The sequence below is a fragment of the Seriola lalandi genome, unplaced genomic scaffold (assembly GCF_002814215.2).
Source record: "Seriola lalandi dorsalis isolate HSWRI2012SDOR001 ecotype SW California unplaced genomic scaffold, Sedor1 jcf7180002054538, whole genome shotgun sequence".
Classification (NCBI taxonomy): Eukaryota; Metazoa; Chordata; class Actinopteri; order Carangiformes; family Carangidae; genus Seriola; species Seriola lalandi.
In genome coordinates this window covers 362,720-375,136 of record NW_019525091.1, presented here as the reverse complement: position 1 = coordinate 375,136, position 12,417 = coordinate 362,720, and the positions used below count along the sequence as shown (strand labels likewise).

At 40.4% G+C, this 12,417-nt stretch overlaps 1 protein-coding gene across 1 annotated transcript; it reads left to right on the top strand.

Moving 5' to 3' along the window:
* Positions 1-152: 152 nt before the first annotated feature.
* necap1 (NECAP endocytosis associated 1) lies at positions 153-7,281 on the top strand. Its single transcript, XM_023414652.2, has 8 exons — positions 153-294; positions 1,926-2,026; positions 2,364-2,468; positions 2,601-2,682; positions 3,029-3,137; positions 3,662-3,809; positions 4,284-4,377; positions 4,661-7,281. Exons 1-8 carry the CDS (start codon positions 200-202, stop codon positions 4,713-4,715), a joined length of 789 nt encoding a protein of 262 aa, XP_023270420.1. The 5' UTR covers positions 153-199; the 3' UTR covers positions 4,716-7,281.
* Positions 7,282-12,417: the final 5,136 nt, after the last annotated feature.

Sequence of the window (12,417 nt, the reverse complement as noted above, 5' to 3'; positions counted from 1 at the left end):
ATCTTAAAAAATAACAGGAGACTAAAGTGGCATTATTTGATGCATTAGGATACTATTTAAGCTTTAACTAACGCCGGTACACACACACACACACACACACACACACACACACACACACACACACACACACACACACACACACACAACTGAATAAATGAGTCACAACCACAACTCCCACATCAATAACAGTTGAGTCAAGATGGCGGCTGAGGGCGAGTACGAGTCGATCCTGTGTGTTAAACCCGATGTCAACGTTTATCGCATCCCGCCGCGAGCTTCAAACCGCGCATACAGGTAAAGAAACAACCGTCGGTCGCCAACTGCGCCGTTAAATATGGTGTAACGGTGTTTGGTGTCGCCCGCTGCGGGCATTTCACTTTCACTGCTCGCTGTCAGTAGTTACATGCTTTCAAAGTACAAAGAGGGAGCACTGGGTCTGTGTTGTTGTTTCTGGAGGCACCGGGGATGAAAATACGTCTCCAGTTTTAGACGTGAAGAGACGGTTAGAGGTTTGGTGTGTTTTCTGTGCCGCTTTGTTGTTCAGAGCCGTTGGGCTGTCAGAGATGTGACGGGGGTATTTGTCATCATGCCGGGTCGATACGGGCGATTTGCCAGGACTGTCCCACTCTCCTGCGTGACAGCTCGGATCTCTGTACACACTGATGAATTGAGAAGCAACGGTTTTTCCCCAAGGCTTTTCTGTCCACAATGTGCTTTTTGATTGAGATTGATAATTTCAGATTAAAAGTTTATGCCCACCCCTGGGTCACTGCATGCCACATTTGAGACAGTCTGTAAACACTGTCTGGATGGGAATGCAGGGAAGGAAATCACACCATGAATTTAATAAGATGCTTGTTAAAACGGCCATTATCACCCCCATAGTTTATCATTTGGCCCATTACAGATATTCCTTACTACAAAATAGAGATTTTAAAGAGAGGTGAATGTATGTGTTTGTGTTGAGCTACCTTTTATATTCATGCCTAAACCCTAATACTAGAGCAGCAATGATTAGTTGATTAATCAGTTAGTGAATTGCCAGAACATTTAATCAGATCCAGATATTAAACTGCAGATTAATTGATAATGAAAATAAGTATTAGTTACAGCCTAATAGTATAAACTAATAATAACAAACTAGTGTGTATTGTAACATTAGTGTGAGTCAGTGGTTCCTAATATGCAGGTCAGGACCTGGGGGGTGTTAAGATGAACCAGAGGGATCAAAAAATAATTTAAATGGTTGATTAATCATTTAAAATAATTTTTCAAGCACAAATGCAAAACATTTCCAGCTTCCAGCTTCACAGTTGTGAGGATTTGCTGTTTTGAAACTGAATATCTTTATGTTTTTGACTGTTGATCAGACAAAATCATTTTTGATTACATTGACCTTCATGAAATTATAAATTGCTTTTTCATTATTTTTTGTTATTCTTTTGGCCAAATGAATGATCGGTTGAACCAAAATCAGAAAATAATCAGCACAATACGGATAATGAAATAATTGTTTGTTGCAGCCATAAATTAAAGATTTAGACTTCTTACCTGAAAAAACTTAAAATCTACAGTAGATAACACCACAAGCCAAAAAGGAGTGGGCAGTATTTCTTGTAGAAGTACAACTGAGGTTTGTTTATACAGTCATTTCTATTCTTCTATCTCAATTTCTCGTTATTGTACATGTTTTAAATACATTTAAATTGATAGTAATTATTCAAACAAAAAAGTAAAAAATTCCCTGGTTCTCATTTGTGAGGATGTGTTGCATCGACTTTGGGAACTTGTAACAGACATTTTCACTACTCTCCGACATTGTAGAGACCAAGCAATTAATAGAGAAAATAATCAGTATATTGATTGATGATGAAAATAGCCGTCAGTTGCAGCTCTGAAATTTTGGCATTAAACCATCTCTGCAGGGCTGCTGACTGGAAGCTGGACACTCCAGACTGGTCCGGTCGAATGAGGATCACAGCCAAGGGTAAAGTGGCATTCATCAAACTGGAGGACAAAGTCTCAGGTATGCTCTTCATTGTTTATTATACTTAAACCTGCATTAAGTAATATCTTTTACAATAAGCCGGATTCAGCCTCAGACTCCCTGTAATTTGAATGTACTCATGCTCATTCTCCTAGTTTTCCAGACTATAAAAAATAAAGGAAAGAAAAGATACAACAGAGGACACCTGCTCCCAGCACATAAGCTGAATGTGCAATACTTGCCCAGTATACATTCTGTCATAGGTGACTCCTGAAAAAGCTGAATATGGGAGGATGAGATGATGTAGTGTTGTGGTCACTGTTCTGACACATGGTTCCCTGTCGTCACTTGTTTCACCTGCCCTCTGGTCCTGCAGGTGAGCTGTTTGCACAGGCACCAGTTAAAGAGTATCCCGGTGTTGCCGTGGAAACCGTCAGCGACTCCAGCCGATACTTTGTCCTGCGGATACAGGATGACAACGGTGAGGATGAGAAAGTTATGAAAATGATTTATTGAATGAATAATTTTTTTTTCCCACAATCCTGCCTGTTTGCTCTAAATTTCCTTTCAGCGGGTGGATTTAAGGCGTTTTATGTTCATCTCTTGTCTGCAGGTCGCAGTGCTTTCATCGGAGTTGGCTTCGGGGACCGAGGAGACGCCTTTGACTTTAATGTGGCTTTGCAGGACCATTTCAAGTAAGCAGGTGGTGGGTGGTTTTATGGTCAACCTGTGAAAACTCTCTCTTCCTTGTAATGTAGAGGCAGGGGATTGTACTTTCAGTCCTTGTCCGGACTCTCACAGTTTGGTGTCGTACATTCTGAGCGTCGATATTTCCTTCTGAAATCCATTTTCCTATAAACATTTGCTCAGCCGTAACCATCTGCAGCACAACCCTGCAGTCTGTGCCAAAACAAGATCGTTGTCAAGAGAGAGCCGCTTGTAAGCTGCATGCTGTGGTTGTCCTAAAAAACTGCTGAGGTGCATTGTTTATTTCTGTATCAGCTGCTGATGGTGTGTGTATGCGTCTTCCCCTCCCTGCAGATGGGTGAAACAGGAGAATGAAATCAGTAAAAGCGCCCAGCTCGGGGATTCAGGACCTAAACTGGATTTGGGATTTAAAGAGGGACAGACCATCACACTTAACATAGGGGTGAGAACCAGTTTGTCAAACATCACAGCATCAAGCTTTTCCTCATTTCTCAAATTGGATTCAAATAAACTGAGACAGCTGAGGAGTATAAAAAACAATAGTATATTAATCAGTGGTTTTGTAATTGGATTAGACCGCAAGTGGTTGCAATAAATCATAAATGGCACATTACTTTAAAACTATGAGTAGAGCTGAAGTGCAACTGGACATCCAGAGCAATGTTGTCCATTTGTGGTTCACAGAGTTCAAATTTTAATTCTGTTAAAAATAATGGAAAAAAATTGAGGAAATAAAATATTTAAATAAAAATATAAAATATATATAAATAAAAACAGAACTATCTATAACTATGCTGGCTTGTTTTGTAAGTATAGTGGTGTTAAAAGGCATTAAGATTAATGTTGTGAAGAAACAAGTGGTTAAAACCCAAATATAACAAACATAAAAACACTTTCTGAGATAATAATAAATCGGACAGAATGTTCATGTTTCATTTGCATAATTTTTCTTTTCTCCATCTCCAGCAAGGTAAAAAGAGGGATAAGCCCCGCCCTCAAAGCTCAGGTGGATTTGGACTCCTCCCACCACCACCTGGAGGCAAGATAGCCCCTCCCCCTTCCTCAGGCTCATCCAATCACAACATAGTCCCTCAGACAGGAGGCATGGTAACAGGTAGATGGCGCTACATGCACCTATTGTATTTTAAAGTTGCACCAGGCTGTAAATCCCCATCTGCGCATCAGTATTTCACACCAGTGATTATAGCCGACATGAGTTTGATGAATTTGATGTCGACAAATGTGACAGAATTATATTTAATTATATTGCAAGTTGACGTCTTTCCAATCAGTCACACGGGAGGCTCGTATCTGTTTCAGCCCCACTTTGTGTTTCAGGCTATATTTCACATAAGAATCTTGCCTTGTGCAGCTTTAACCTACAGAAGTGAAGTGACCTATTTCCGTCGTCACTGTGTTAATTAGTGACTGTTAAATGACTCGTACGTCTTTGAGCCTCAGGCTGCAGAAAATAAGCAAAATGTGTGTCAGTTTGTGAGCTACTTTAAATGAGCGCTGTGATTCTTCCTCTGTGTGTGTGTGTGTGTGTGTGTGTGTGTGTGTGTGTGTGTGTGTGTGTGTGTGTCAGGCTGCCTGCTGGAGCTGGACAGCAGTAATTCTAACACAGTGGTTCAGTCAAACCCTAGTTCAGATCTTTGGGGAGACTTCTCTGCTCCTGCAAGGTAGACGGCTAATCTTCTGTTATATATGACAGTATATAATATTCAATATATGACATTATACACCAGAAAATTAAACAATCTTGTCTTACCTAATTTTTTAGTAATTATACTTTAAATTACAGTCATTCATTTTCACATCATACCATTGTGTCATAAATTGTTGGTAAAGTATTTCTAATTTATAGTAAGAAAGATGAAAAACACTGGCATTGTTTACAAATAACTGATATAATTTCATCAGAATGTGTAGAAAAATAACTAACGTCAGGTTGTGTGTTTTCAGCTCTGTTCCAGCTCCGTCTCGACCACAGAACGCCGCAAACTGGATCCAGTTCTAAGCTGCTGTCCGCTCCGTCGGTCGTGATTTCCATCTCACCTGCATCTGTGTCAGTAGCTTCCTGTGCATCACACTGAGCGTAACTCCCTCACCCTGATCCCCAAAGCAGAGGCGTGAAACACCACAGAGCTCTAGAAACAACAACTCACGACAGAAAGAGTCATAGTTCTTTCACATATTCCTGACAGGAAATGAAGCATTAACGTGTTGAAGCCATTATTACTGATATGAGCCATTTCCAATTATATTCAAGGGCTATGTGTGACCTCCTGAGTAGCAGGTGCTCCTCTGTTATGTGTCTGCTGCGCCTCCCCAGTAGATGGCTCCCTGAGCAGAGCTTCAGCTTTGATCTGGAATGTTTGTTGTCGCAGCAACGGCTCCCCCTGCAGGCACTGCAAAGCACTACACCTCAAGAGAAGACACCAGTGCTCTCTGCAGCCTACTGTGAATCAAGTGCAAGGAATTAATGTAGGCCATTTTGACAGTTTACAATTGGCACTTAGATGTTATTTTTGTAAATCAACCTTATTTCTGTTGAAGTTGAGTTTTTTTCTGACTAATTAATCAGTATAAATTGTAAAATAAGAACAGTTTAAGACACATTACACTGTTTTACCTCAGTTGCAAGATTTCTTTTCCCACTAAGAAAACCAAGATTTTTAGATTGAGCAGGGGGTTAAATGTCGTTCCCGTCCTCACACTGTGAATTAAGGAGTGTCCTTGACCTGGAGGAAACTTGTCAATCTAAATCAAATCTCAAAATTTCTGTATTTAAAATGGCTACCGTTGGTCCAAAGTGTGGTTTGATTACATAAAGATAATATAAAAAGGGACTTAAAGATAATATTTCCAAACCTTCCTATTAGACTTTCTTTAATGGATATGAAAATGTATCCACATATTTATCGCCACTGGAATCAGGTACCAATTGTACAGTATTTTAGTGTGTTTCTAGAGTCACTGAGCTCACTTAAAAGTGGGCTGACATATGGTAGACAAAATGTTTTAAAATGTCTTCATAGGAATATTACATGAACATTCCTCCCTGCCATATTAATCTATGAATTTCTGTTTACAATGTAAAATCATATTTGCGTTTACGACTGGGTGCCTATTATCAGCAGGTTTGTTTTGCTGCAGTGAAATCAGTGGCCAAATCCACACATGCATTCTTTACTTTCATACTTTATTAGAGAATTGAATAAGATAAGAATGAAATATATCTTTCTGCTGAATTTGACGATGGGTGTTTGTCTGCAGGCAGTAAATTAAAACTACTTAAATACTTCGTGGCCTTCTTCACCCCCAATCAGCCAATCAACTTGCCCATTTCTATCAAAGCAGGAATCAGAAAGTCCTATTTTGCCTTGAAAACCAATCACATTCCTTCAAGCCCGTTTGTGAGATGACTGGAGGGAAGCTCTAATGTGGGCAGGTCAAATCATAGCTTCACTTTCTGCATTACATATTAATATCACCCAGATTTAACGTTGAATGTTAAGAAAGTTGTGTTGTTGCACCGCCTACACCTCCCAAACATTCCTCCACCTACAACCAGTTTTATGTTGAAGAGGATTTATCATCTCATTGTAATGTGATGTTTACAGGCAGATTCAGTGGAAGGAGTGCGATCGCTACAGACGTGCACATGCATCCCATTTACCTGCTTTTTTTTTCATGTTTGTGAAATGATCATGAAGCAAAAATGTTTCTGGAAAGCAAACTGTACTTTTGTTTTATGGAAATGAGAAAAAAAATGTGGATTAGGAAATGCATGAATTATATAAGTCCAGCTAGAGAGGCAGAAGCTCCCAAACAGAGCCCACAATCTGAGGAAAATATATGGAACTTAAAGGAATAGTTCAACATTTTGGGAAATTAGAAATATTCTTTGTTTTCTTGCTGACAGTTGGATGAGAGGATGAATACCACTCTCATGTCAGTACATTTAATATAAAGATAGAGCTAGCCGCTGGTTAGCATAGCTTAGCCTAAATACTGTAAACAATTAGCCTGGCTCTGTCTCAAGGAAACAAACTTAATATCTCTCTAATCAACATGTTTTTGTTTGTTTATTTATATTTCCCAAAAAGTTGATTTGTTCCTGTAATTAATTATATCAGAGTGATATTCTACCTTAACTAAATTATGTGAAGTGAAAACAAGCGACTCTTTCCCTGAACCCATGTGCACTGTAAGAGATTCGAACACACTGGTCTCAGGACTGAAGGCGGGAAAAACAAAACCTGATGATTGTTACTTCATCTGATGAATGTCTTAATGGCAGCAAATGATATGTTAATGTTGACCTGAGGCTTTGGCTGATTGTGACTTTAGACGGTGTTTACAGGAAATCGTTGTGAACGTTTCTTGACTGTGAATTCATTTTGTTTGCATAGATTCTTTTAAGGTTTGCTGTGATCAGATCACATGAACTGTATTTAATTGGCATTAAGAGATATAGGGCTGATTGATATACGATATGTTGATATGTGTGTTGTGTTTACATTGCTCATGTTTGCTGGCTAAAAAAAAAATATAAAAAATTGTCTCCCATTTCTCACTCATTCCACTCTGGCTGTGAAATCACTGGACTAACACTTTTGATTTATGACCAATTTAATGAGAAAGAGGCAATAAATCCTTTCAAAGGATGGATGATGATTGTGGTGTGATTCTTAATGTGAATACTGAGAGCTCTTGCACAGCATTGCAAATAGTGAAGATACTTCAGATTCCTTTGGTTTACACTGCTTTTGGAGAAACTATTTCTTTCTGGTATAATCTGAATTAATTTCTTTTCTGATGGACTATACATTCCAATCCTGAGGATGGTGCTAAAACCATTGACATGTCCTGACTCCAGTAAATTGAAAAATGGATGATGGATTATATTCCTGTTATCTGAAGGTAAAGAGGGAGACGACACAAATGTGACATAACGGGGTCACTGGGAGCTACAGGCCACCCAAGTCATATTTAGTGAGTGGGTGATGAATTGGCCTTCAACATGACAGTTAGTGGTGAGGAAAAGGCAACTTGTTGTTTCTGTTAAAGGATAGCTTTTGTCATATTCGTCTAGACTGAACTAGGCCTACTGATCTATTTAAAGTTGTTAAAAATATCTTTCATCTTCACTTCTTTTTTGTCGAAGGCTCTGTTTCAGGAGCACCTTGTTCTCACACACACACACACACACAGTTACAGTACAGCCTGTTCTACTTGCCTGTGAGTTATGGTTCTGTTCAAGGGCATCCCTCAGGCCCTGTTCAGACCAGGTGTTAACATCCGTCTCAGGTGATCTGATCACAAGTGGACAAGTTCAGGTGTGGAAGCACCCATAATGCACTGAGGGTGCATGTTTATTTTATTTAACCTTTATCTATTCAGGTAAATCCCATTGAGATAGAAATCTCATTTTCAAGAGAGACCTGAATGTTCATAAGAAATATAATAAAAACATGGACAAAAAAAAAAAAGAAAAAAAAAAGGACATCACAATTTAAATAACAAATTAGGAAATTAGAAACTGTAATAGAAAATACACAATGAAACTTTTAAACATATAAGATACCACTGTGAATAAAGCACATTCAACAGTCATCACTTTGCAGTCCCAATAGGTTTTATAATGAATGATTATGATGAAACTATAATTTTACTGTAGATCTGTGTGTAGCACGATTCGCTCAACTCCTCTCTCTCTCAAACACAAACACACACACACACACACACACACACACACACACACACACACACACACACACACACACACTGCATTGGCTAAAAACAACAACACATACTTAATAAAGTGGGGAAGTGAGCTCCAATCACAAGTGCTCACTGGAGACGTGTTTTAAAGCTGACCATTTGTGATCTGATCACTGCAGACACATGCAGTGCTGCAAGAAACAAAAAGGTTGGAATTTGGCAACAGCCTATCTACAAAAATGATAGTCCCAGTGATATATCAGTGTCCTGTCACGATTGGGGACACAAAGGGAGTAGTGCAAAATGTTTTAATTACAAAAAAGCGACTACTTACAAAACACTGGTAAACCAACTGAACAGGAAGCCGAGGCATGAGGGTACATAAGGAATTACAACTGGAGACACAGGGGACAACAACAGCAGACGGACCGACCCAGACAAAGAGGAGCACAGAGACTGAACAGACACAAGGGAGGCAAAGGTGACTGAACACAGGTGAAACACATTAGGGCGGGGCAGACAATCAACAAGGAGGGAAACAGGACAAAGACAGGAAGTACAAACATCAAGAGACACACAAAGAAACTGACTACAAAATAAAACAGGAAATAACAAAATCCAAACATAAATTGTCCGTCATGGTAAACCAGGACGTGTCCAGGAGCCGCTGCTCGTATTTTCTCGAGGCGAGAGCGAGCAGCCAGGTGTGAACAGGGCCTTAGAGGTGGAAAACACTGATCTCTCACTTTTCCCACATGGGAATCAAACCCACATCTTTCCAATCACAAGCTTGTCTAACGTTGAGGCCAACTCTCAGAGGCGCTTTTATACTTCTTCTTGGGTAAAACTTTGACTGTCTGACCTTTTAACAGAGTATTTCAGTTTGTGTCACTGCTGCTTTTACATGAATAAAAGTGAGAGATCCCTCCATCCATCGCAGACTCTGCAAGGAGCCAGTCGGAGAAGAATGAGATGCAGTCGCAGCAGAAGTGAGAAATATTGCCTGAGGTCAGGACATGACTGGACACACTGAGCCGTAACTTTTAGCTCTGCTGACAGTCAGAAAAAGAGAGCAACAGACAGCTGGACAGCAGACTGCTGGCCTCCTCTGACCTTCATCAGGAGCACGATTCGTCTTCCTCTGATTTTCCTCTCTTCACCGCTGAGGCCGTTTTAGCCTTTAGGTATTTGTCAACGTTAACTAGCGCCGAACATGTCTGATCACAGGTCTGAACTGTGCGGACGTGTGGATGCATGACTGTGCATGTGAATGAGATTTGCCTGAGTGTGTTTCAGAGTGCAGACCTGTTCTGAATGTGCTATATGTGACCTTAAGTGTGTATAAGTCCCACTGCGTTTTGGATCTGGGTCACCTCCTGCTCTGTAATCGACACCGAGCAGCACATCTCTTCAAAACAACATCACACGTGACATTTTGATGAATTCACCTGGATCTGTGCCCCAGCCTTCATCAGTGATCATCAGTTTAACGAGGGGTCAAATTTAAAGGTCCAACCTGTAACTTAAATAGAAACTGTACAATCCTGATCACTATTTTCGTCTTTAATCTAAAAGTTTTTTTAATAGAATTTTTGGATCCTCACTCACTTTAACATAAGATGCCATGCTGTACTGAAGTGGAGCTTTGGACTGAATGTTAACTGCAACATGCTAACACGCTCACATCAACATGCTGCTGTTATGAAAGTATCATCTTTAGCATGTTCAACATCTAAACTTAGCGTGTTAGCATGCAGAAATTTGCTGGTGGTGCTACAGGAAAAGCCAGGGGATCCGAAAGTCATTAGGATTTATCCTCTGGGCACCATGAATGCACATTTGCATTCCCTGATTGACCCATGGACATTGCTATTTTTAGTTCCACTCCACAAGCATTGCTAAAAAATGAGGCTACATCATTGTTCTCAATAACTGTTTGTTGTAATTAAGTATTTTTCTCTGTAACTGATTAAAAAAAACAACAACAACCATGTCAACATACATTATGAAACTGGCGTCATCGCTGCAAAATGAAGGCTTGTGGTTTTATCACAGAGTCAGTGTGGTACAGGGCAGACAGACAGACAGACAGACAGACAGACAGACAGACAGACAGACAGACAGACATACTAGGTGGCCAACACGCTCCTGGACGACTTAGGTCACAGAGTCTAATCTTAGCTTAGCATCACTTTCAAAGCTACATACATCACCACGTCATAAACTAAACGGACAAGTACATTTTTTATTTGGCTCGAGGCTGTTCTCATCGCAGCCTCGTCAGAAAACGACATGTCCTTTTGCGTCCTCTGGATCCAGACGAGGTTCCTGTGTGTGTGTGTGTGTGTGTGTGTGTGTGTGTGTGTCCACGAGCTGCTGGAAAACTCCAACGCCAGCAGAACTCAGAGTTCAAGTCAGTTACTAAAGTGTTTTTTAGTGACAGCAGTAGGACTCTTGAAATGACAATATTGGTTGGTTTGGTCTCCTTCTGTCCAGACTGAAATATTGCTGTTTAATTTCGTGCCAACGTTTGTGGTCCCCAGAAAACAACTGAGTCAGTGAATCCCTGATAGTACCTGTATTTTAAGACAAATTTAACCACTCGTCTCAACATGGACTCAGTGACGCCGCTGTGGACTGAAAAGGTCCAGGAAGACACACCATTAATTCACCGTCATGTATCTGAAAGGTAGAAACTTCAAAGATAATTCCTGTTTATTACAACTTAGAAGTTTTGGCCATTATTTCTACAGGTTACGCACATTCTCACGTCAGGATTAAACCAGAAGAACAGGATGACATAAGATGATGGAATTAAAAGAGCAAAGTGTTAAAATACTATCATGTATTCATGATGTGTCCTCTTGTCAACTTCTAGCATTTCTTTTTCTCACCTTCTCACACACACTTAAACTAGACAAATACACACACACACACACACACACACACACACACACACACACACACACACACACACACACACACAAACTGTTGCACAACCCTGGCATACTTAAGTCACATAGCGTTAATGCAACATATCAGGTGAAATGTCAGGAGAGGAATGTGGATCAGAATAGTTTGCAGGGCACCGGTCACTGCCCCCCACCCCACACACACACACACACACACACACACACACAAAGACACACACTTTAATACTGTCGGACCCACTCTCTAAGTGTGATACGATAATCAAACTGTCTCACATTAACAAGCTTGCTAATTCATGAGTTTTGGCTCTGGCCGGTTTGAGAGATAACTTGGAGATGCTCCTCCTCACAGATGATCTCTTTATTTAAACTCTGCCTCATTACGTCAAGAATCTTTTTGTTGGTTCAGACCAGGAGCTGACGCACCACACCACACAGGATGTTGCGGTGATTTAGGTGCTGTTGGGGTAAGCAGGGGGTCAAAGGTCAAAGGTTAGAGTCACTCATCATCACTTTTTGCTTTGAAGTTTTCAGTGAAACCTGAGCCAACACCTCGAGGTGGAGGTATGTGTGTGTGTGTGTGTGTGTGTGTGTGTGTGTCAGGAGGGTTCATGGGCAGTGGCTCAGTGTGTGATTATCTGTAGGTAACAGGCTTGTGCAGGTGTGTGTCTGAGTACTTAAATGTGTCATGTCACACCTGCATCACCTCTGTTTGACTGAACCAAGCCTTAAAAACATTTTAAATATGTCTTTATATGTACATACAGTACGTCCCCATTGCTTATAGGTTAAAAACCTTGTATCTCCACATCGTCAGCTTTTCAAGAACTGAAGCAGCCAACCTTGTTTTTAGCTTTACAACCATGAATGTCTGAGTTTACCCAACTGATGTGGAAACTGTTTCCCATGCAAACTGATACGTGACTAAAAATGGATTTACAAGGTTTCATTGAGTAAAACATGATATGTACCTGTACGTATGGAGCGTGTAGATGATATATGCAGAGTCGTCACTGAGGCCTCAGAGTGTGTGTGTGTGTGTGTGTGTGTGTGTGTGTGTGT